Below are 26,633 nucleotides of genomic sequence, written 5' to 3' on the forward strand. Positions count from 1 at the left end.
TTAATTTAAAAAATTAATTACCGCGCGTTAACGCGATAATTTTGACAGCCCTAATTGTAAGCATTCATTAGCAAGAGTAAATATTTAATAAACCTTTTTAATGATTATCTTAACAGACAGAAATAAATTAGCCTAGCTTAGAACAAAGGGATAAAAACAATAATACTCTATTTTAATTATTTTTATTTTTACACTTTTAATTGAGGAAAAGAAAAAGAAAATATTGCTTTTTCAAATGTTTACAATGTTAAAAACTAAAGATGGGGAAAAAAACCTTTTTTTTTTTTTTTTTTTTTTTTTTTTTTTTTTTTTATGTTTTTATCTGCGATCAACTGACAAACAATTCAGGATGTACTCTGCCCATACTTCGCTGGGGTAGGCTCTACCACCCCCACGAACCTTGAAAGATAAGCAGAAAGGAAGATGAATGAAAGAAAAAAAATCATTTTTATTTTTAAATCCATCCATCCACTTTCAACAGTGCTTCTAGTTGTCAGAGTTGTTGTACCGTATTGGCCCGAATATAAGACGGCCCTGATTTTAAGACGACCCCTTCTTTTTCAAGACTCAAGTTTGAAAAAAAAAAGACTTTTTGAACACCATATAATTTTTTTATACAGAAAATAATTACAGTACATCTGAAATAAATGATTATAACAACATATTTGAGAGAAAAAGCATGTTATTTTGCCTCATTCAAATCTGAACATTTAAATATGTAAACTAAAGTGCAATCACATTCGTAAATGAATGGCTTCTGGTTTTTGAAATGTAAATAAACCAATCTATTGTGATAAAACAACAAAATTGCAATAACTGCATTTACCATCAAAGTTATGTCTAACTAACTGTAGTCTTGAAACAAATCTGAATGAGGAAAAACATTGCAATAAAGTAATGCAAGCTGGTTAAACTAGTAGCTGAGATCTGTCATGACAGAACATCGCTTCAATGATATCTGGCGCCATCTAGCGTCGTGAATGGAGAGTAGCTGAGATCTGTCATAACAGAACATCGCTTCAATGATATCTGGCGTCATCTAGCGTCGTGAATGGATATAATGTCTAGACCGCGAATATAAAACGACCCCCTCTTTTTCAATGCAAAAAACACCGTCTTATATTCGGGCCAATACGGTATTTTAAATTTAAAGTTACAATTTTAATTAAAAGTTACAGTTTCAACTTATTTACTTTCCACAATATAACTTTTTTCGGTACATGGTTTTGTTCCAATGCACATTTACGACTGAAATGTAAAGCCCAGAATAAATGCCATATCATTTATTAATAAGTTTGGTAAGCTAATGACAAAAATAATCAGTGATTAGTCCGCTATCAAAATAATCTAAGTAGGGCACATCAACCTAATGGTGCTTTCAATTTGAAGGAAGCCAAAAGAAAAATTCAATTCAATTTTATTTGTATAGCCCTAAATCAAAACAAGGTTGTCTCAAAGGGCTTTGCAGAGGCAATATGATACACAGTCAGAAACAGTAGATGAATTACGAGGACGTCCATCCAGCCAGGGGTCCGGATAGTCAGGAGGCTGCTCCTGAAAAATAGCCTCTCCCCAGAGGGAGTGGGGGGGACACCGGGTGACTAGTGATGAAGAGACTAGTCAACTAGATATTAAAATTTGAAAAGAGAAATAAAGTAAGACAACTGGTAGGTAGAGTGAGAAAAAGGAATAGGACTCAGTGGCTGTACTTCCCCCAGCATTATAGCTTTTAGTGCAGCTTAGACTGAGCTGTTTGAACTGTGAGTCTAGTCCGATTTCAACTAGCATGACCATAAGTTTTGTGGAATAGGAACGTTTTTAGTCTAATCTTAAATGTACAGACTGTGTCGGCTTCTTTAATACTAGCTGGAAGCTGATTCCATAAGACTGGAGCTTGGTAGCTAAAGGCTCAAGTGCCTACTGTACTTTTAGAAACCCTGGGAACTACCAGTAGACCTGCATTTTGAGAACGGCGTGTTCTGTTGGGGCGGTATGGAACCAGAGCATCGGTGAGATAAGATGGCCCCAAACCATTAATGGTCTTAAATGTAAGAGGGAGGATTTTAAATTTAATTCTAAACTCGACTGGAAGCCAGTGAAGGGCCTGGAGCACAGGGATGATGTGCTCTCTTCTATTAGTTCCTGTTAAAAGTCTTGCTGCTGCGTTCCGGACTAGCTGAAGACCTTTTAGAGAACTTTTAGGACAAGCTGCAAGTAGGGAGTTACAGTAATCCAATCTAGATGTAACGATGTAAATATTGCTTTAAATGAAGAGAAAAAATGAAAAGTATCAATCATTGAATTCAAAATTTGAAGAAAATTGAAAACGTTCTCTTTTGAATCTCAAAGTTATAAGCAGCTCGCTCTTGAGTTATTGTTGCCCATTTGGACCGGTAGGGGGTGCTAGGGTTCTTTTGAAACGGTCTGTTGTGCAGTTCCTTAAAAAAAAAAAACTTTTTTTCTTTTATTTCTTTTTCTCACAGCCGACTTTGGCTTCTGTGCTCAAATCACTCCGGAGCAGAGCAAACGCAGCACCATGGTGGGCACGCCCTACTGGATGGCTCCTGAGGTGGTGACCCGCAAAGCTTACGGCCCCAAAGTGGACATCTGGTCCTTAGGCATCATGGCTATAGAGATGGTGGAGGGCGAGCCGCCCTACCTTAACGAAAACCCTCTCAGGGTCAGCGCCGCTCTTTGAGCATTAGTCAGTGGCTGCCATTGACTGTGATAGACGCTCCCAGTACAAGTGGATTTGACGTCTATCGCCGTCAGTGGCAGCCAATGAGGTAAACTAGAAGTAAATGAGGAAGAAAAGTCATCTTCTGTTATCATGTTTTAGGCACTCTATTTGATCGCCACCAACGGGACGCCAGAATTGCAGAACCCTGAGAAACTGTCGTCCACCTTCAGGGACTTCCTTAACCAATGTCTAGAGATGGATGTGGAAAAGAGAGGCTCTGCTAAGGAACTGTTGCAGGTAGGTGGGCTTTTACTCCTTACCTTTTATTTATATTTAGGGCCCGAGCACTAAGCGTGCGAAGGCCCTATTGTTTTGCAAATGATTTTTTTTTTTTCCCCAGGGCAAATGAAAACTGCCAATTTGGAGGCCTGAACATGCACGAAAAGTCACCAAAATTTGCACATACGTGTGGAAAATTGTAAATTTCGATAATTTTGCAACGTTGCAAAAAAATGTAACAAAATGGCTCAGTGGCGCCCCCTTGAAATTTTAAAATTGGCCTATAACATTAGAGTCTGTCAGCATAGAGCAATGAAATTTGGGGGGTCTATACCTTGTCCAAAACCGCTCCAAAAAAGCATTTACACCCATATTCCAAACCCAACAGGAAATCGGTTATTTTGGATCGAATATGAAATTTTTATCGATTTACAGGGTGCACATTTGAGACCTTTTCGCCGAGGGAGTTAGTTGGATCATCTTCAAAATTGGTGAGACTGTTCAGGAGACATATGAGATCTTAAGTTTTTAAAATGGTGCGTTTTCATTCACGGGTCCGACCTGGGCGTGGTGCCATAGTCGGCCATTTTGTCGGCAAAATGACAAATTCAGTAAATTACTAATAGTTCCTTGACACAACGTTCAATCTTTTTCATATCTGGCATGTATGTGCGGTATCCCACCCTTAACACGAGTGCATTGAAATATTACCCATTAGGCCTCGTGCCCCCTAGTGAGAACAGGAAATGCCTTTTTTTACGAGACAGGTTCCTCCTCCAAGGGAAAAAAATCTGTTGACCTCAAACCTGCATCAGGGGAGCCTTAAGACCTGTGTTCAGGTGCCTGATGAAAAATATTGAGGTTTCGTTGAGGCGGAGCCTCAAAAGGTTTAGTTACTTTTTCATACCACTGTACGTTTAGCCATGGCCAAATGTTGTTGTGCTGCGCAAAGCAGTTGGATTTGATCCACAGAATATGGAGATTGCGTTTTGCATGCCGTTGCTGAACGCACCGTGTGAGCGTGACAGGCCTCGCGGGTCGGCCGTATCATGAGTCTCGCTCTCCTGAAAGTGCCGATAATTTGACTGTCCAAAAAGTCACGAAAGTGAGAGCGATTTCACGCCTGTGTGACTTGGGTACCCTTTCTTGGTTTAGTATTCCACTATGCATTTTTCATACATTCCAGTTGGCTAGGAATTGAGCCGGGAGGGAGCGACCCCGTCACTGGCCGAGCGACGGCATGTTATGCTATGCTACATTACGCTTTTTTTTTTTCTTGACCTTGCGTGCATACAAACTTCTGCTTCACAAAACAGTTGGCTAACAAAAAAATGGAAACATACGGTTATATTATAATTGCAAAATAAAAGTAATTAAAAAAAAAAAAAACATACAGTTTAACATGTAAAAATTCTTACGAGATTTTGGGGCATTTCAGGTTCACTTCTGGTTGATTTAGGGGCAATTCTGGATAACTTCCTCTTGATTTTGGCACATTTTCGGGTCACTTCCTGTTAATTTTGCGGCACTTCCTGTTGATTTTGGGTTACTTCTTATTGATTTTAGGGCAACTCTGGGTTACTTTTTGATATTGGCACATTTCTGGGTCACTTTTTGATGGTTTGGGGGCATTTCTGGGTCACTTCCTGCTGTTTTCATGACATTTCTATCTTACCTCATATTGATTCCTGGGGCACTTCCTGATAATTTTGAGAGCATTTCTGAGTCACATCCTGTTTATTTTGGGGCATTTCTGGGTCCACTTCCTATTGATTTTCGGGCAATTCTGGGTCACTTTCTCTTGATTCTGAGTCATTTCTTGATTTTGGCACATTGTTTGGTCACTTCCTGTTGGTTTTGGGATATTCCTGGGTCCCTTCATCTTCATTTTGGGTCACTTTTGGGCAATTCTGGGTCACTTCCTGTTCCTATATGAGCAATTGTAGTTTAAGTCCTGTTACGGGTCTCTTCTTAATGATTTTTGGGCCTTTTCGTGTCACTTCCTGTTGATTTTCATGCATGTCCAGGTCACTTCAATGATCGTATGCACCAAACTTCAGGATTGTGTTTACATGCATGTTTTGCTTTTGAGGAAGCACTTATTTTGAAAAATGTCTCCCTCATTCCTCAGCACCAATTCCTGAAGATGGCCAAACCACTCTCCAGCCTCACGCCACTCATCATAGCTGCTAAGGAGGCCGCCAAAAACAACCGTTAGCACACGCCGACCCCCCCCCCCCCCCCCCCCCCCATCTTCAACACTGGACTTTCAAAAGAGGGGGCGGGGCCGGATCGATGATGTCATCCACAGAGTGAGAAAAAAAAGACTGGATTTGCTGTTTTCTACGTGCGTATGTCTGTATTTTCTTGTCTGCTTTCAGAATGTGCAACTGTTTTTATTTTATTATTATTATTTTTTTTTTAAATCGTTTCGTGTACGAAAGAGATATGATTATGCTGGGTTATCAAGTGATTGTAGCATTAAAGCAGGTTAGCTTAGCTTATGTTAGCTTAGCACAGCATTGCTGGGTTCGTGGACCAGTTGGTCTTATGAGTTAAAGATCATTATATGGTTAATAATAACTAGCACACGAGCCATATATCATGATCAGATTCCAGCCTTTTTAACTCTGCTTACCATTGACTGCAATTAAGAGTTTCTGGAACTGTTGAACGTGAGAGTGCAATGAACAAAACTATCAAATTACTACAAAAAAATTGGAAAACCGTCTTTTTAACCTCTAACAGATCCAAAGTGCTGCGGTAATATTTGATTGGACATGCTGTAAAAAGGGGCGGAGTGAGCAGTGGTTCATTTGCATGCGAAATGACCACCTCTTCAAAATGGCGAGGCTGAAAAAAAGCAAACAATCAAACAAACAAAAAAAAAATCAGAAGGCCATGGGACACAGTAAGACTTAAAATCATAATGCATTTTATTTAACCGATGGAAAAAGCTGGTAATTACCCATCATGCACCCTGCAAAAGTGCAGTGAAGTGGACAATGTGCATGTTTTTCTCGAGATTTTTTTTTTTTATTATTATCGGTACGACAGAAGTGGTGACTCTTCCCCAAGGTGTATAAAAGAAGAAATAAACTGCGATGAGTCAACAGTGTGTGGTTTCTTTACCCGTGAAACATACATATAAACTTTAATTGGAAGTAATGAACGACTACCTGGAGTTGTACTTTCATCTGGAGCTGCAAAATAATGAACCACGCCCTAAGTTTGGTGTGCAAACAAGGCACCTCACATACAATTCATACTTTGCTCTTAATTAGTGGAGAAACCGGATTCCAAAGATGTCGGGACTTATGCAAATTGCGAATGAAAACTGAATGCAATGATGCGGGAGTTTCTAATTACAATATGTTATTTGGAATAGAAGATAGACGAGTTTAAATTACTTTAAGGGAAAAATATGTTGATTTTTAACCTTTCAGGGACGGTGAACACTACTGTGGACAGTTCTTCATCCTATGCAGTGTTGTTAAAAGGAACCTCGGACGTATTCTTACTAAAATATGTTATTAGAAACACAATCTTGCCATCGATTTAAAAATCTATAATATCTAGTAGACCGTTTTGACCGACAGAGGGCGCCATGTTTTATGCGCACAATGGACGCTCGGGGTGATGACGTAGCTTGTAACTTTCACGAGACCAACACAACCGTTGTCTGCAATTCCTTCCTGCGAGACGTCCAACACATGCGCACATTGGTTAAAAGCGCAGAGTACTTACTATTTGTGTTTAATTTGAGTCTTTTGTTACCTTTTCATTGCCTCAAAATACTTTTTGCATACGTTTCACTCTCATACTTTTAAGCGTTGTGCTTTCTTTTGGTAGCTTTAAAGCTAAATTGTTGATCTGTAGACCACATTAGTCACGTAGCATATTTAAACCATCGTTATTTAATATTACTACGAAGTATTTTCTTAAAGCATCTTTAGTATATTAAAAATAAGTACAGTGGGCAAATAAGTATTTAGTCAACCACTAATTGTGCAAGTTCTCCCACTTGAAAATATTAGAGAGGCCTCTAATTGTCAACATGGGTAAACCTCAACCATGAGAGACAGAATGTGGAGGGAAAAAAAAAACAGAAAATCACATTGTTTGATTTTTAAAGAATCTATTTCCAAATTACGGTGGAAAATAAGTATTTGGTCGATACCAAAAGTTCATCTCAATACTTTGTTATGTACCCTTTGTTGGCAATAACGGAGGCCAAACGTTTTCTGTAACTCGTCACAAGCTTTTCCCACACTGTTGCTAGTATTTTGGCTTATCCTCCATGCAGATCTCCTCTAAAGCAGTGATGTTTTGGGACTGTAGTTGAGCAACACGGACTTTCAACTCCCTCGAACAGATTTTCTATGGGGTTGAGATCTGGAGACTGGCTAGGCCACTCCAGGACCTAGAAATGCCTCTAACGAAGCCACTCCTTTCTTGCCCTGGTTGTGTGGTTGGGATCATTGTCTTGCTGAAAGACCCAACCACGTCTCATCTTCAATGCCTTTGCTGATGGGAGGAGATTTTCACCCAAAATCTCTCGATACATGGCCCAATTCATTCTTTCCTTTACACAAATCAGTCGTCCTGGTCCCTTTGCAGAAAAACAGCCCCAAAGCACAATGTTTCCACCCCTATGCTTCACAGTGGGTATGGTGTTCTTCGGATGCAATTCAGTATTCTTTCTCCTCCTAACACAAGAACCTGTGTTTCTACCCAAAAGTTGTATTTTGGTTTCATCTGACCCTAACACATTGTCCCAGTCCTCTTCTGGATCCTCCAAATGCTCTCTAGCGAACCGCAGACGGGCATGGACGTGTAATTTCTTCAGCAGGGGGACACGTCTGGCCGTGCAGGATTTGAGTCCCTGGCGGCGCATTGTGTTACTGATAGTAGCCTTTGTTACTGTGGTCTTACCTCTCTGTAGCTCATTCACTAGGTCCCCCCGTGTGGTTCTGGGATTTTTGCTCACCGTTCTTGTTATCATTTTGATGCCACGGGGTAAGATCTTCCATGTTGCCCCAGATCGAGGGAGATTATCAGTGGTCTTGTATGTCTTCCATTTTCTAAAAATTGCTCCCACAGTTGATTTCTTTACACCAAGCGTTTTACCTATTGCAGATTCAGTCTTCCCAGCCTGGTGCAGATCTACATTTTTGTCTCTGGTGTCCTTCGACAGCTCTTTGGTCTTGGCCATAGTGGAGTTTGGAGTGTGACTGACTGAGATTATGGACAGGTGTCTTTTATACCGATAATGAGTTAAAACAGGTGCCATTAATACAGGTAACGAGTGGAGCCTCGTTAGACCTCGTTAGACGTTGTTATAAGAAGTTAGACCTCTTTGAAAGCCAGAAATATTGCTTGTTTGTAGGTGACCAAATACTTATTTTCCACTCTAATTTGGAAATAAATTCCTTAAAAATCAAACAATGTGATTTTCTGTTTTTTTTTCTACATTCTGTCTCTCATTGTTGAGGTTTACCCATGTTGACAATTACAGGCCTCTCTAATCTTTATAAGTAGAAGAACTTGCACAATTGGTGGATGACTAAATACTTATTTGCCCCACTGTATATACTATTTAATGTAAACTAATTTTATAAAAAATAAAACATCAAGAGGGTTTCAATATCAACTCATAACATTTATCTTTTAACAACTACTACTACTACTTTAAGAAGTTTTTCTATCCGTGGTTCCCTTTCATAATGGCATTTCTAACAGTGTTAATTTTTTTTTTTCCAGCAGTGAGTAATCTAATTACAACCCCGAGCAAAAAGTATGCAATCACCTGTCTCGGATTAGCACTCACTCAAAAATTTTATCATGTAGAAAAAACTCGGATAAAAAGCTTGAAAAAGAAAATTAAGGAATTAGTTCAAAAGTGCAACACTTAGGAATTAAGAAACACTAGAAGAATAAAACATTGTGGTGGTCAGTAAATGTCACTTTTATAGAGCAAGTGCAGGGAAATATAAATGGAATGACTCCATTCTGAAGAAAGAAATATGGAATCATGAGAAACAAATAACAATTAAAACATATCTCTAGTATTTAGTAGCACCACCTCTGTCTTTTATGACAGTTTGCAGTCTCTGAGGCATGGACTTGATTAGTATTCATCATCAATTTGGTGCCCTTTCTTTTTGATTGCAGTTGCCAGGTCATCCTTGCAGTTCGGAGCCTTGCTGTGGGCCTTTTTTTTTTTTTTTTTTTCAATTTCCACCACAGGTTTTCAATAGGGTTGAGATCTGGGCTATTTGCAGGCCATGACATTGACTGGATGAGTCTTTCTCCAAGGAATGCTTTAACAGTTTTAGTTCTGTGGCATGATGCATTGTCATCTTGGAAAATGACCATCATATTTAATTGAAGGGATAAAAAAGCTAAAATTTCAATGCAAACTTGTGCATTTATTGAAGATTTAACCACAGCCATCTCCCCAGTGCCTTTTCCTGACATGCAGCCCCATATCATCAAGGACTAAGAGAATTTTGATGTTTTCTTCAGGCATTCATCTTTGTAAATCTCACTGGATCAGCACCAAACCAAAGTTCCAGCATCATCACCTTGTCCAATGCAAATTCTTGACTCTTGACACTTTCCTATGCAAATTATTGACTCTTGAATCTTTTTTCTAATCGAATTAGTTGAGTTAATCGATTAATCATTGCGGCACTGATACATATTAAGGATGTGACAATACACAAATCACGGTTCAGTATGTACCTCGGTACGGGAGTCAAGGTTCGGTGCAGGTTAAAGGGGATGTTTCGGCAAAGGGGGTGTGAGACATCAATAGAACCGTTATGCGCCAAGATAACAAATATTGATAAAGTTAACAAAAAAATCAATCACATTAATGAGCAATTATCGAAAATAGATCGAAAATGACGAACACTACCGAAAGTGTTCCGGAAACAGCCGAATGGGGCGGCGACGTCACGACAAGTGATTGAAAGTCGAGGCGGAGCTAGGTGCCATTGTTTTTTAACGACGAGAGAGTAGCGTTGGGGTTTGTTTGACCAAAACATCACAACAATGGTTCAAAACTGCTGTGCTATGTGGTGTACAAATAGTTGTTTATCGGAATATAGTATCCATGAGTTCCTGAACGCGAAAAAAAAAGCTGGACGACACAGAAAATGGGTAAAGTTCGTCCGTGCAAAGAGGGCTAATTTTCTAGACACAGCCTCCGGCACGCTTTTCTGTGGTGCGCATTTTCCAACTGAAAGCTTCTCGAACTATGGACAAGAGAAATCGGGTTTTGCTAAAAGATTGCTGCTCAAAGGAGATGCGGTGCCGACCATAGATGCACAGCCACCTAAATGTCCCGAGATATCAAGAGAGAGACGATGACTGCTAAAGGAGGCTAAAGCTACGCAAAGAAGGGAGCAGCCAAGCTTGAAATGGCCAGAGTGAGTACTCTTTTATAATTAATAAAAAAAAAATGTCACGCCTTTGGATACAGGACTCGACACATGTATAAATGATCGTTCGTAAAATATATAGAACAAATCCTCTGATCCCGTTCATATTTGTGTCTATTGGCAGAGCGAAAAGCTATGATAGCGCAATAAATTATAATTATTCTATGCATTCCTTTATTTTGCAGTCACGGTGTATCAGCTTCACAAAAAGAAATGCTAAACAAATCATTGGTGTTTCCCACACGATCTGCTGCCGATGTTTCATCAGTGTCATTGCTCCCCTCAATGACCGTTTCATTACGCTGCATTGGCGTTCGTTTGGGCTCAAATTGGTCACCTATAACACCGATTAAAGCTTTGCAACTCTCCTCGTCACCATTAGATGAACATTCGTTACGTCCTTCTACGTCGGATTCGTCGCTGAAACTAGAAACAAAATTGTCTGCCATCATCGCCGCCATTCAGTATTAAAGCACTGAGCCTTTTTCTTGTTGAAGAAACAGCCCTCACTGCCAACTCTGAATTCTCTTTTATTGACAACGAGCGGTGTTTCTTCATGAGGGAACCTGGAATATGTGCAGGACGAACACAATGCATCAGCATAAACAGCTCAAAACACCCCTAATTCTCCCCACACTAGAAGGAATTATATTGATGCAGACAGGCGCTGCCCCCCTAGTGGCCGGTGGCACTCTCTTCACTTGACGTGACGTCACGCACACAATCTGCCAGATCTCGGGCGCCGGTCGTTTTAGCTTGACAATCGAGCCAAATTTCTCTCATTTTCTTGTGTGTAATTACACGAAGTGGCATGATATGAATACAAAAGGCATGCGTTTATGGATAAATGATGGAATATCAAAATTTTCCCAGGGCGCTACATCCCCTTTAAGTACAACAGCAAAGACAAAAAGGCTTTTTTCTTCTCCCAGCATTTGAAGGTTAAAGTTTGCATACGTTACACAATCTATTAGGTGATTTTTAAATTTTTTTTTAATGTAAAAAGTGTGAACCATGTTTTTGTTGTTCTTGTTGTTGTTGAATGGAAAAAAAATCAGTTCACTCAGTTACTATGAATATCTTTGATGTGAAAGATGTTACAGAATGTATAACGTAATAACGTGTAGAACATGAAAAGTAACGTCAGTTGCTTTGTTGAGTAACTAATTACTCTTACAATGAGGTAACTGTTACTAACTCAATTCCTTTTTGAACAAGTAAGTGGTAACTAATTACTTTTCAAAGTAAGGTTAACAGCACTGGTTAGGGGTGTCAAACGCAATTTACGATTTGTTGCTGGAAATAATTAGGGCTACATCAAGGATTACCAAAAAAAGCAGCTAATGTTCCTAATTCATTTTGGCTAACTTGTGACCTGCCTAGAATCGTTTATCATTTTAATAAGACGTCAGTGTTTTAATCCTTGATTTCTGTGCGAGGGACAGCATTCCTGTTGGTTAATTTGAGAAAATCAACTCCTCGCTCACCAGATGTTTGCAGACTGTTTTTAGATGATGAAGAGGTGAAAATACAGTGGTATGAAAAAGTATCTGAACCTTTTGGAATATCTCGCATTTCTGCATAAAATCACTATCAAATGTGAACTGAGCTTTGTCAAAATCACACAGATGAAAAAACAGTCTCCTTTAACCAAAACCAACCAAACATTTATAGGTTTTCATATTTTAATGATAGTATGCAAACAATGACAGAAGGGGGGCAATAAGTAAGTGAACCATCACATTTAATATATTGTGGCCCCACCTTTGGCAACAGTAACTTCAACCAGACTCTTCCTGTAGCTGCAGATCAGTCTGGCACATCGATCAGGACTAATATTGTTCCATTCTTCTCTACAAAACGGCTGTAGTTCAGTCAGATGTCTGGCATAAATCGCTGTCTTTAGGTCATGCCACAGCATCTCAATGGGGTTCAAGTCTGGACTTTGACTTGGCCACTCCAGAACGTGTATTTTATTCTTCTGAAACCATTCTGAAGTTGATTTATTCCGGGGTTTCGGATCATTGTCTTGTTGCAGCATCCATCCTCATTTTAGCTTCAACTGTCTGACAAAGGGCCTCAGGGTTTCCTGTAAAACATCCTGCAAAACATTTGAATTCATTCTTCCATTAATGATTGCAAGTTGTCCAGGCCCTGAGGCAGCAAATCAGCCCCAAAATCATGATGCTCCCTCCACCGTGCTTCGCGGTGGGGATGAGGTGTTGATATTCGTGAGCTGTTCCATTTTTCCTCCACGTATGACGTTGTGTGTTACTCCCAAACAATTTAACTTCGGTTTCATTAGTCCACAAAATATTTTGCCAAAACGTCTGTGGAGTGTCCAAGTGCAAACATTACATTTTTACCTCTCTGTGTCTTCTGCGCTGAACTCTTGGCGTCATCTTTGGTGGGACGCCACTCCTTGGGAGAGAGGCAATAGCGCCAAACTCTTTCCATTTGTAGACAATTTCTCTGGCTGTCGATTGATAAACATCCAGAAGTTTAGAGATGGTTTTGTATCCTTTCCCAGCTTTATACAAATCAACAATCCTTGAGCGCAGGTCTTCAGACTGCTCTTTTGACCGAGCCATGATGCACATCACACAATGCTTCTCATCAAGACAATTCTTGCTAGGTGTGTGTTTTATAGTGAGCAGGGCAGCTTTAAACCACTCATCAGTGATTGGACACTCAACTGACTTAAAATGTTTGGTAAAAATTGGTTTCAATTGCTTTTTAAGTCTCCTTAGGCAGAGGGTTCACTTACTTATTTCCCCCCTTCTGTCATTGTTTGCATGCTATCCTCATTAAAATATGATAACTAAATGTTTGGGTGGTTTTAGTTAAAGCAGTCACTGTATCTGTATGTCAAAATCACACAGATGAAATTCTGTGTGATTTTGACAAAGATCAGATCACATTTGATGGTGATTTTGTGCAGAAATGTGAGAAATTCCAAAAGGTTCAGATACTTTTTCATACCAATGTAGAATCGTCACAACTTTTTAGAAATTTGTTGACACTGTGGAGTGTATTATCAACATATTTAATAATAATAATCTGGTTTGTAATTGATTTTGATTAGAAATTGGTCATGCCACGAATGATGGGAAAATGTTTAGAGCAATACTGGTGCCTGCAGTCAGTTGGTGCAGTGTGTGTAGGTGTGTGGGTGTGTGTGTCATTCATTGCTGCAGTGTTCTTCCTCTGCAGTGGTCCTGTTATGTAAGAGGCAATGAAAAAAGGGGGTGGAAAAGAGGGACTCCACCGCGATACAAAGAGAACTCTAGCAATAAACACACACACACACATAAGGTGATATACATGAAAAAAAGCACAAACACATATTTGCACATATTCTGTTTTTTTGTTTTTTAATTTATGCATTTTTATTTTTGTAAAAAGTAAAATACATCGAGAATATATATTTTTCTCATAATAAAAACCAAACATGGACACACGAAGGAATACAATTCATGGATATAATCTTATTTTTTAAAAATTATTATCATAAAAAAAGGGGCAAAAAATATTTGCAGAATTTGGCATCATTATCATTATCATTTTTAAAGATAACAAAAAAGACTGAGCACTGAGATATTGGTGAAAATATTCTCCTTTTTAAATTTTTTTAAAGTCGTTTTTTTTTGTAATAGAAAAACGTAAAATACATGTTTAATATATGTATATATTAGGGCTGTCAAACGATTAAAATTTTTAATCGAGTTAATCACTGCTTAAAAATGATAATCGCAATTCAAACCAACTCTGAAATATGCCATATTTTTCTATAAATTATTGTTGGAATGGAAAGCCCTGCAATTGGCTGGCAACCAGTTCAGGGTGTCCCCTGCCTACTGCCCCGAGTTAGCTGGGATAGGCTCCAGCACCTCCGCGACCCTCGTGAGGAAAAGCGGCATGGAAAATGAATGAATGAATGAATGGAAAGAAGACACAAGACTGATATAAACATTCAACATAGTGTACATAAATACTGTATTTGTATATTATAACAATCAATCCACAAGATGGCATTAACATTATTAACATTCTTTGTTAAAAGGATCCACGGATAGAAAGACTTGTAGTTATGGTGTTATACTTATATCGCCCTTTTCCACCTTTCAAGGCGCTCAAAGCGCTTTACACTATCTTAAAAGATAAATTTGAGTAAAAGTTATAGTAATTTTATATTAAGAAAAAGAACGTCTCCTGCTCCGCCCAAATGCATAATAGGATGTTGGGCAACCGTGACTGTAGTGGTGGCTGCAAATGGTATACAGTATGTTCTGTGTTGTGTTCAATTAGGCGTGTTAAGAAAAAGAATGTCTCCTGCTCCGCCCAAATGCATGATGGGAAGTTGGGCAACCATGACTGTCAGTGGTGGCTGCAAATGGTATACAGTATGTTCTGCGTTGCGTTCAATTAGGCGTGTTAAGAAAAAGATCGGCTCCTGCTCCGCCCAAATGCATGATGGGAAGTTGGGCAACCATGACTGTTAGTAAGGCTGCCAAAGCTTAAGCTAATAAAAGGCGCGGTCCAATGAATGCCTGTGTCCACTGTGTCCATGCTAAAACGGCGTCATTGTGAACTATTTGAGGCAACACGTGAACGGGTCATTCCGAGCATGCGTTAATTGCATCAAATATTTTAACGTGATTAATTTAAAAAATTATTTACCACCCGTTAACGCGATAAATTTGACAGCCCTAGTAAATATACAAGCCCGTGGACAGGGTGGGGGGGCAACCGGGTATATTGAACCCGGGCCTCAGGACCATAGGGGCTACTGAATGACCCTTAATTTATTTTACTTTATATTCACATATTTCTTTATTTAAATGTTCTACTCGATATATACTTAAAAAATGTAACATATTACATATTTCAAATATTATTTTTTTTTGCACAACACCCCCCCCACCTCCTCTGTCTTAGCAGAGAATGGTTTGACCCCGCTCTGGCGCACTACAGGCTACACTATGCACGTGCCCTGAAGCGGGTAATTGATATCTGCCATTGTTATAAACCAGGCTGGACTGTGACTCTCGAGGACCAAGGTTGGCCACCCCTGTTATAAACTCTAAACATGGCGAGTCGTGATAAATTGGGTACGCAGGAAAGAAAAAAAGAAAACGAGATGAAGATCATAAAGGTGAATGAGAAAAAAATGCTAAAGTTTTTAAAAGGGGACAAGAAGCCAGAGAATTAGGGCTAGAGTTGGACGGTGATGTCGGTAAGTGAACAACAGCCACTAAACACTGAACGTTTACATTCGCGATCACCATGACCAAAGCCCGATTCGAGTCTGTCACCGGCCGCTTGTAGCCTATTGAGCTGCGATATGACAAGACACGCTGTTCGCGTTATCCGAGGAGAGAGAAGGTGATGTGAGATCAGGGATATACTATTATGTTAATCTGTGGGGAGCAGGTGTGCGAGGCTGAAGAGACTCTGGTCCGGCGGCTGGATTTATCTTGGGTTTACAACCCACTGTGCATAATAGCAAACGCTTATAAATGACTTTGCTGTCAAAAATCCAGGCGCATCACTGTTTGTGGGCTTGATAACCCCAGGGATGTGGAGGGGGCAGGCACAGGATGTTTAGTTCTACTGTTTTGTTGCTTAGCAGGCAGGCATAGCACTCTCAGTTGTATTGTTTTGTAGCCTACATGGGACAATAGATGGAAATTGTTTGTTTATATTGTGTCACATCACATTACGGTCTGTTAAATTTAACCGTCCATCTCAAATTGAATAATTTGACAATTTACGCTATCATTGCTTGCAACGTGTTAAGAGTACTGCGTATGTTGTTGTGACAAGACGGTGGCAGGGGTGGGGTGGGGTGGAGGCCCTATAATGGTCTCTTGTCCCCGGGCCCCTGCAAGTCTGTTAACAGCCCTGTGTATATTATATATATGGCGGAAAACACAAGACTGAAAACGCAGTTTCTGCTCTTGCGCTCCTCTTTAAAAGAAACTGCTGTATTTTAAGCCAAAACAACTGTTGTGTTTGATAGAACAGTATGTCTATATGCTGCCGTAGCAGATTCATGGCGCATTAAGCCCCCAAACTATTTTTAATTTGTCCTTTATACCCTGAAAACCCCCGTTTACAGACGTCGCTCAGCCGCTTTCAACCCAGCCATAAAACGAAGGTAATTAATTATAGTTATTATTCAAAATGTCTGTCGTTTTTGGCTTAGAATCATTAAATGATGTGTCATATTTCGTTTTAAAAAAAAAAAAAAAAAAAAAAAAGACTTTAAAAAATTATTCACTCACGTATCTTTAAAACAAATTATGTCACAATGAAAAAAATGGCGTCTGTAAAAAAGTCACGGATATCTACCTCATAACTATCGCTTAATTGTATTTATTTTGTTATTGTCACATTTTCTCTGATATGTTAGATGATAAATAATCGATCCAAACAAAAAAATAGAAGAAAAAAACGTTTAAAAGGGTAAATATATGAAAAAGAAAATCTCGACTACTCCTCGATGTCTGCGATTTCTGCATCACGACCCTTGTTATATTACCATATTTCACCCTTAAGATCCCCCCCAAAATCCAGCAGTGGCAATTCACGGCTGTGTCTTGACACTCAGTGATACATGCTACATGGAGATTTTGGATCAAAACAAGGTAAGTATGCGATAATATCTCGTTAAAGTCATGGAGTCTGTAACTGCGCTCTCGCGTGCTCTCACCTCCAGATAGGGTTTTGCTGTTTAAAAAACATTTTTAAAAAAAAAATGCCCTCCTGTTCAAAAATGTTCTTCCCCCAGAAAATTGAGATTTTAAGCTTTCCAAAGATGTATCACACATGCATACTGGACAATTTTGAAAGTTGGCTAAATTGGGGGTCTCAGAGCAGAACTGCAAGTCACCTGAGTGTTTTCCGCCAGATATATTTTTATGTTTAATTAACTAAACAAACACATGGACAAACCGACAAATACATGTAAAAATGATCTTTATTTCTGATTTTCATTTACTTTACCTAACCCTTCATTTATTTATGTATTTATTTAATTTACTAATGCTAACCCGTATTTTATAACGTTTTTTTTTTTTTTTTAATTAATTAATTAAATTAAATTAATTAAATTAGACATACATGAAAATATTTTCCTTTTTATTTTAAATGTTTGTGCATTTTCAATTTGGAATGAAAAAAAAATATTGATCAAATTCATACTATTATACTCTTTTTTTTTTTTTTTTTTTTTTTCTTTTTTTTTTTTTTTTTTTTTAAGCATTTTTAAATTTATGATTTAAAAAAAAAAAAAAGGACAACTTGTGGCCCTCAATGATAGCAGATAATCTTTGTAATCTGCTAATTAGCCATTGACAACAATAGACGTCCAACCTAATTTGACTGGTTCGATCACTGCCAATTCCCTAGTCAAACTGGATTGGACGTCTATTATTCATAGTCTGTCGCCGAGAATGACAAACATAATCATTCACCGCGACTATCAAGCCATCTACCGGGCACTGCGGTTACCATGGCAGCATTGCTCATGCTTCACTGTTATGTAAGCAGAACCCCTGAGTGCGTGTGACGTCACCACGCAGTACTTTGCTTTCTTTGATTTTGACCACGTGACAAATCCCAAACAGCCTGGAAGGTGGATCAAAAACCGTGAGGTGACGTCACCAACAGCGTCCCGGTCTCCTCTCTTTCTCTAGCTCTCTCTCTCTCTCTCTTCCGCACAAGGAATGCAGCGCAAAAGCACGACGCCACTGCGGCGTTCTGTTGAAGCTCGTCAAAGCATGTTTTCAGGTAAGCGAGGCCTTTTTCCCGCTAAAATGTGCTCGTGTTCTGACTTTAAATAGACACATTTTTACTCATTTTACGGTGTTAAACTCTTAATGCTAAAAAAGCTCCCACTTCTGCTTGAGTTTGTCATCTTTTCAACTCCTCTCCAGAAATGACGACGTAAACGTCATGGATTTTAAGTACAGATATTTCTGTTAGAGAAGTTGAAGATTTGCTGCAGCTTCCTGATTGATTTTTTGTTGTTGAAACCTGTAAATACGCCATAGCCTGTCTGATGGCACAGCTTTTGGAAGAAGTCATTCCGGGTTTCCCCTTCGTCTCTCTATTGTTTTTGTAAGGAGCTTATGAAAATCCTGCTTTAAGTCAGTTACCGGATTCATTCTTATTTACAGTGACTTGATATCCTCACACAGAGGAGCATCCTAATGTAAAAATTGGCTAGAATTTGTTATGCAGTACAGGTATCCTATCATTGAGTCCTGGTCCAGTTCTGGCTACTAGGACTAGGCATTATATAACTATGCTTGAACACACCTGGCTGGTACCACTCCAGGTACTTTGTTCCAGAGGTGATGAGTAGAGTTGTCCGATAATAACTTTATCGGATTTCCCGATATTGTCCAACTCCAAAAATCTGATACCTATATCCAGTGTTTTCACATATTACCTGAAAAAAGTAATGTAATTACTGATTACGCCTCAAAAAAGTAATTGTTAGTTTACTGTAGGCCTGCAGCTATCGATTATTTTAGTAGTCGATTAATTGATGAACAAGTGAGTTCGAATAATCAAGTAATCTGATTAAAAAAAAAAAAAAAAATACCGGACCTGAGCCTCAAACGGTATAAAAAAAATAAATGAGGATATATGTACAACAAAAGAACAATTAGCTAACTTACATAGCAAAAGTCCGCTAGTTTAAATGCTATAAAATCCCAACATTTTTTTTTACAACGCTCTTAACAAATAGTTCAAAAACATATTTCCACAAATAACGGCTAAATATACCTATTAAACTAGGGCTGTCAAACGATTAAATTTTTTAATCGAGTTAATTACAGCTTAAAAATTAATTAATCGTAATTAGTCGCAATTCAAACCATCTATAAAATATGCCATATTTTTCCGTAAATTATTGTTGGAATAGAATAGAATAGAATAGAATAGAATGCCTTTATTGTCATTACACAAAGTGTTATGAAATTCAAATGGAAAGATAAGACACAAGACGGGTATATACATTCAACATACGGTACATAAGTACTGTATTTGTTTATTATAACAATAAATCAACAAGATGGCATTAACATTATTAACATTCTGTTAAAGCGATCCATGGATAGAAACACTTGTAGTTCTTAAAATATAAATGTTAGTACAAGTTATTCAAATTTTATATTAAAACCCCTCTTAATGTTTTCGTTTTAATAAAATTTGTAAAATTTTTAATTAAAAAATAAACTAGAAGCTCGCCATTGTTGATGTCAATAATTACACAATGCTCACCCATAAAATCAGTCGCACCCAAGCGCCAGCAGACGGCGACAAAACTCCAAAAAACACAAGTAACAAGTGGGCATTGCACTGTGCTGTCATTTTAATCTTTTTGAGCGGGGCATGTGCGTTAATTGCGTCAAATATTTTAACGTGATTAATTTTTTAAATTAATTACCGCCCGTTAACGCGATAATTTTGACAGCCGTACTTTAAACTAAATTACGAATGCATTAAAAAAATATGAGCTCAAACAAAAACTTAGCTTTTGTTGGTCTTAACAGGGAGCAACTGAATTCAGCCATGTGAAATGAGGCAGACTAGGGGGCAGTGTTTCCACCCAAATCAATAAAACTAAATGCAAACACTTTCAAAACAAATCATTACAACGCCACTTTAATTAAACGAATACTCGAGGCAGCAAAGTTTAATTTGAATTTTTTTTTTTTTTGTAATCGAATACTCGAGTTAATCGATTAATCGTTGCAGCACTACTTTACTGATTACTCTATTATCAAAGTAACTAAGATACTTTAAAAGTAATTAATCAATTACTTTTTACTCGGGCTGTCAAAATTTTCGCGTTAACGGGCGGTAATTAATTTTTTAAAATTAATCACGTTAAAATATTTGACGCAATTAACGCACATGTCCCGCTCAGACAGATTTAAATGTCAGTAGAGTGAAATGCCCACTTGTTAATTGTGTTTTATGGAGTTTTGCCGCCCTCTGCTGGCGCTTGGGTGCGACTGATTTTATAGGCTTCAGCACCCATGAGCATTGTGTAAGTAATTATTGACATCAACAATGGCGGGCTACTAGTTTATTTTTTGATTGAAAATTTTACAAATTTTATTAAAACGAAAACATTAACAGGGGTTTTAATATAAAATTTCTATAACTTGTACTAACATTTATCTTTTAAGAACTACAATCTATCCATGGATCGCTTTAACAGAATCTTGTTGATTTATTGTTATAATAAACAAATACAGTCCTTATGTACCGTATGTTGAATGTATATATCCATCTTGTGTCTTATCTTTCCATTCCAACAATTTATTTTACAGAATGTATATATAATTTACAGAAAAATATGGCATATTTTATAGATGGTTTGAATTGCGATTAATTGCGATTAATTACGATTAATTAATTTTTAAGCTGTAATTAACTCGATTAAAAATTTTAATCGTTTCACAGCCCTACTTTTTACCAATTTTTCTCCCTTTCCTGCCTCAACATAAGAATGACAACAGAAAAATGTCATCGCATGTAATTGACTCTCCGATGATTGAATTTAAAGTGCCTATGACAGGATAAAAAAAGTCAAATAGCATTACTATGTGACTTAGAATCATATTTTGAGACTATTCAACTGTATACAACAATTTGGCAAAGCTCTGATGACGAGAAATTAGTTTTTTAATCTTCTGTTTAGCCCCTGCCTGTCATTATAGCGCTCTAGCGTCCCCAGCTCGAGGATGACGTCGGCAGGCTCATGGTTTCATCTGATTTAGAATTTGGCCCGTTGAGGGTGAATTATTCAGAACGAGGAAAATGCTACAAATAGTCGCAAAATGACATTGTTTCAATCTGTCTACTCCAATATTTTTATAGGATATTCTTTTTAGCAAAGTATTTTTCCCCAATTGCTAAATAAATGGTACAGTCATGACAAATAACCGTCTTGTGCTACGATATTTTATACCACCGGAGTTAGTCCGGCTTTTGTTATTTCCCTGCCCCGGGCTTCGGCTAGCGTAAACAAACCAGGAGGCATGACAGCTAGCCGAACCGAACCATTGTTCGACCAGGGTCCATTGTACTTATATGGACTGACAGCAGCATTCTGGTTTAGCTGTAGCTTCTTGATTGATTTTTTTTGGGGTTAAAAACTGTAAATATGTTTTTGCAATAAGTCTGTCTACAAAAAAAATATTGCGTGTATACAGTGGGGCAAATAGCATTTAGTCAACCACCAATTGTGCAAGTTCTCCTACTTGAAAAGATTAGAGAGGGCCTGTAATTGTCAACATGGGTAAACCTCAACCATGAGAGACAGAATGTGAAAAAAACCCAGAAAATCACATTGTTTGATTTTTAAAGAATTTATTTCCAAATTAGAGTGGAAAATAAGTATTTGGTCAATACCAAAGGTTCATCTCAATACTTTGTTATGTACCCTTTGTTGGCAATAGTGGAGGCCAAACGTTTTCTGTAACTCTTCACAAGCTTTTCACACACTGTTGCTGGTATTTTGGCCCATTTCTCCATGCAGATCTCCTCTAGAGCAGTGATATTTTGGGGCTGTCGTTGGGCAACACGGGCTTTCAACTCCCTCCACAGATTTTCTATGGGGTTGAGATCTGGAGACTGGCTAGGCCACTCCAGGACCTTGAAATGCTCCTTACGAAGCCACTCCTTTGTTGCCCTGGAAATAAGTATTTGGTCACCTACAAACAAGCAAGATTTCTGGCTGTCAAAGAGGTCTAACTTCTTCTAACGAGGCTCCACTCGTTACCTGTATTAATGGCACCCTTTTTTAACTCATTATCGGTATAAAAGACACCTGTCCACAACCTCTCAGTCAGTCACACTCCAAAATCCACTCTGGCCAAGACCAAAGAGCTGTCGAAGGACACCAGAGACAAAATTGTAGACCTTCACCAGGCTGGGAAGACTGAGTCTGCAATAGGTAAAACGCTTGGTGTAAAGAAATCAATTGAGGGAGCAATTATTAGAAAATGGAAGACATACAAGACCATTGACAATCTCCCTCGATCTGGGGCTCCATGCAAGATCTCACCCCGTGGCGTCAAAATGATAACAAGAATGGTGAGCAAAAATACCAGAACCACACGGGGGAACTTAATGAATGACCAACAGAGAGCTGGGACCACAGTAACAATGGCTACTATCAGTAACACAATGCGCCGCCAAGGACTCAAATCCTGCACTGCCAGACATGTCCCTCTGCTGAAGCCAGTACACGTCCAGGCCCGTCTGCAGTTCGCTAGAGAGCATTTGGATGATCCAAAAGAGGACTGGGAGAATGTGTTATGGTCAGATGAAACCAAAATAAAACTTTTTGGTAGAAACACAGGTTCTCGTGTTTGGAGGAGAAAGAAAACTGAATTGCATCCGAAGAACACCATACCCACTGTGAAGCATGGGGGTGGAAACATCATGCTTTGGGGCTGTTTTTCTGCAAAGGGACCAGGACGACTGATCTGTGTAAAGGAAAGAATGAATGGGGCCATTTATCAAGAGATTTTCAGTAAAAATCTCCTTCCATCAGTAAGGGCATTGAAGATGAGATGTGGCTGGGTCTTTCAGCATGACAATGATCCCAAACACACAGCCAGAGCAACAAAGGAGTGGCTTCGTAAGAAGCATTTCAAGGTCCTGCTGTGGCTTAGCCAGTCTCCAGATCTCAACCCCATAGAAAATCTGTGGAGGGAGTTGAAAGTCCGTGTTGCCCAACGACAGCCCCAAAACATCACTGCTCTAGAGGAGATCTGCATGGAAAAATGGGCCCAAATACCAGCAACAGTGTGTGAAAAGCTTGTGAAGAGTTACAGAAAACGTTTGGCCTCCATTATTGCCAACAAAGGGTACATAACAAAGTATTGCGATGAACTTTTGGTATTGGCCAGATAATTATTTTTCCACCATGATTTGCAAATAAATTCTTTAAAAATCAAACAATGTGATTTTCTGTTGTTTTTTTCTACATTTTGTCTCTCGTGGTTGAGGTTTACCCATGTTGACAATTACAGGCCTCTCTTATTTTTTCAAGTGGGAGAACTTACACAATTAGAGGTTGACTAAATACTGATTTGCCCCACTGTAGGTTTTTCCCATGTCTTGTTTGGACAAAACACCCTTCATTCTAGCTGTTTTTGTTTGTGGTAATAGCCCTTTATTGCCAAATGTATCACATTTGATGCACCTAAAATTTCATGATTTTGAGACTAATTCAGAATTTTGACATTTCTTTTTGAAAAAAAAAAAAAAAAATGGATACAAGTCAACACATGCATCCGTTCTGACTTTTCTTTTTACAAATTTGGAAAAAAAGGTTTCATTAGGACCTCATTTTTCAAATTTTGGGATTCTCTGATAATTGCTTTATGTTGCAGGTATTTAAGGGATAGGCAGATTTTGTTCTATGCTCATGTTTCAGTGCCATTGATGGTGATAGGCATGAATGTTTATTCACCGCTGTCAGTGGAAGACGATGAGTTAAACAAGTGCCCTATAAAGAGTTAAACCCCTCTGTGGTGCAATATCACTCTTCGACAGACACACATTGAGAAAAACAGACAAAGAAGAGCACTGTTTAATGCGCGCCGTCTCCTGCTTGTGTTCACACTATCTAACCCAGGGGTCCCCAACCTATTCCACGAAGGCCCACTGTGGGTGCAGGATTTCATTCCTACAAAACAAGATGGCAACACTTTTTCCCCAATCTGGTGTTCTACAAGTGCAATCAGTTGATTGCAGTCAGGTGTGGCTTGTTTTAGCAGTAGCCTCATTGGTTCAACTGTCTCTGCTGGATCGGCTGGAACAAAAACCAGGACCCACAGTGGGCCTTGAGGACTGGGTTGGAGACGCCTGATCTAACCCATTTCTACATTTGAAAAAAAAAACAATGTCGATGATATCCAATATAATTTTAAAATGCTCTCTTCTGAAGACTGTACACAAGGAAGCCCGCCCGTCTCATCAGACCACAGGACATGGTTCCATTAATCCATGTGCTTTGTTGATATATCTTCAGCAAACTGCGGGCGTTCTTGTGTAACGTCTTCAGAAGAGGCTTCCTCCTGGGGTGACAGCCATGCACACCAATTTGATGTAAAGTGCGGCGTATGGTCTGAGCACTAACAGGCTGACTCCCCCACTTCTTCAATCTCTGCAGCAATGCTGACAGCACTCCCGTAATGAGTCACATGACATTTTGGGGGGGAAATGACAAGCAGTACTCAATTGGGACATTTAGGGATTTAAGTTTTTTCAAAGGGGTGTACTCACTTTTGTTGCCAGGGGGTTAGATATTAATGGCTATATTTTGAGTTATTTTTAGGGGAAAATAAATTAACTCTATTATACAAGCTTCACACAGACTACTTTTCATTGTGTCAAAGTGTCATTTTGTTAGTGTTGTCCCATGAAAAGACATACTTAAATATTTGCAGAAATCCAAGTGGTGTACTCACTTTTGTAATACACTGTAAGGATGTACACTGCTGGCCAAAAGTATTGGCACCTCTTCAATTCTGTCAGATTATCCTCAATTTCTCCCAGAAAATGATTGCAATTACATATGCTTTGATAGTAACATCTTCATTTATTTTGCTTGCAATCAAAAAACACAAAAGAGAAGGAAAGAAATTAAATCATCATCATTTTACACAAAACTCCAAAAATGGGCCGGACAAAAGTATTGGCACCCTTAGCCTAATATTTGGTTGCACACCCTTTTGACAAAATAACTGCTTTCGGTATCCATCATTGAGTTTCTTACAATGCTCTGCTAGACCATTCTTCTTTGGCCGACTGCTCCAGGTGTCTGAGATTTGAAGGGTGCCTTCTCCGAACTGCCATTTTCAGATCTCTCCACAGGTGATCTATGGGATTCAGGTCTGGACCTCATTGCTGGACACTTTAGAAGTCTCCAGTGCTTTCGCTCAAACCATTTTCTAGTGCTTTTTTAAGTTATTGTCCTGCTGGAAGACCTCTGAAGGAGACCCAGCTTTGTCACACTGGGACCTACATTATGCTGCAAAATTTGTTAGTTGTCTCCAGATTTCATAATGCCGTGCACACGGTCAAGCAGTCCAGTGCCAGAGGCAGCAAAGCAACCCCAAAACATCAGGGAACCTCCGCCATGTTTGACTGTGGGGACCGTGTTCTTTTCTTTGAAGGCGTCGTTTTTTTCTCCTGTCAACTCTATGTTGATGCCTTTTCCCAAAAAGCTCTACTTTCGTCTCATCTGACTAGAGAACATGTTTCCAAAACGTTTTTGGCTTTCTCAGGTAAGTTTTGGCAAACTCCAGCCTGGCTTTTTTATGTCTCTGGGTCAGTAGTGGGATGTTCCTGGGTATCCTACCATAGAGTCCCTTTTCATTCAGACGCCGACGGACAGTACAGGTTGACGCTGTTGTACCCTCAGACTGCGGGACAGCTTGAACTTGTTTGGATGTTAGCCGTGGTTCTCTATCCACCATCCGCACAATCTTTCGTTGAGATCTCTCGTCAATTTCTCTTTTCCGTCCACATCTAGGGAAGTTAGCCACAGTGACATGGGATTCACATTTATTGATGACACTGCGCACGGTAGACACAGAAACATTCTGGTGTTTGGAGAGGGACTTGTAGCCTTGAGATTGCCCATGCTTCCTCACAATTTTTCCTCTCAAGTCCTCAGACAGTTCTTTGGTCTTTCTTTTTTCCAAGCTCAATGTGGTACACAAGTACATAGGACAGAGTTTGAGTCATTTTTCATCCATTTTGACTGGCTGTAAGTGTCATTTAGTTATTGCCACCACCTGTTATGTGCTACAGGAAAGTAACAGGTTAGAGGTGTGCAAAATTTCCGATTCTTAGATTATTCGCGATTCGGCCGTGGAAGATTCGAGAACGATTCACAAACATCCAAATTCCGATTATTGAAATATGCCAAGTAAAGCGGAAGTACAACACACTCAGCGCGCCGCGCGGTCTTCGGGACGGAACGGAGCGGGAGTAGCTAAACATTATGCTTCTCATTAACCGGCCCCTCGGGTAATGCCAACGCTCAACTCACGGCTCTAGCTCAACTCATGCCACGAGATAAAAAAACACAACAACATACCTGACTGCTGCCGAAAAGCTGCTACAAGTACAGCTAAGCTACATAATGTTACGGTAGATATCATTTATATAGGACTAGA

The 26,633-nt window shown here is 39.1% G+C and overlaps 2 protein-coding genes across 3 annotated transcripts in view; both read left to right on the forward strand.

Moving 5' to 3' along the window:
* LOC130917691 (serine/threonine-protein kinase PAK 1-like) overlaps positions 1–6,072 on the forward strand; it is a 60,236-nt gene extending 54,164 nt beyond the window's left edge. Inside the window, exons 14-16 of the mRNA XM_057839334.1 lie at positions 2,484–2,680; positions 2,840–2,977; positions 5,091–6,072. Coding sequence (XP_057695317.1) covers positions 2,484–2,680; positions 2,840–2,977; positions 5,091–5,177 — 422 coding nt within the window. The 3' untranslated portion in view covers positions 5,178–6,072. The remainder of the gene's footprint in view (positions 1–2,483; positions 2,681–2,839; positions 2,978–5,090) is intronic.
* Positions 6,073–18,078: 12,006 nt separating this feature from the next.
* Positions 18,079–26,633, forward strand: part of LOC130917913 (glycerophosphodiester phosphodiesterase domain-containing protein 5-like) — a 40,189-nt gene continuing 31,634 nt past the window's right edge. For both annotated transcript variants that reach the window (XM_057839693.1, XM_057839692.1), the window contains exon 1: positions 18,079–18,201. The gene's annotated coding sequence lies outside the window, so the exon portion shown is untranslated. The remainder of the gene's footprint in view (positions 18,202–26,633) is intronic.

Source organism: Corythoichthys intestinalis, chromosome 6 (assembly GCF_030265065.1).
Source record: "Corythoichthys intestinalis isolate RoL2023-P3 chromosome 6, ASM3026506v1, whole genome shotgun sequence".
In the NCBI taxonomy this organism is placed as follows: domain Eukaryota; kingdom Metazoa; phylum Chordata; class Actinopteri; order Syngnathiformes; family Syngnathidae; genus Corythoichthys; species Corythoichthys intestinalis.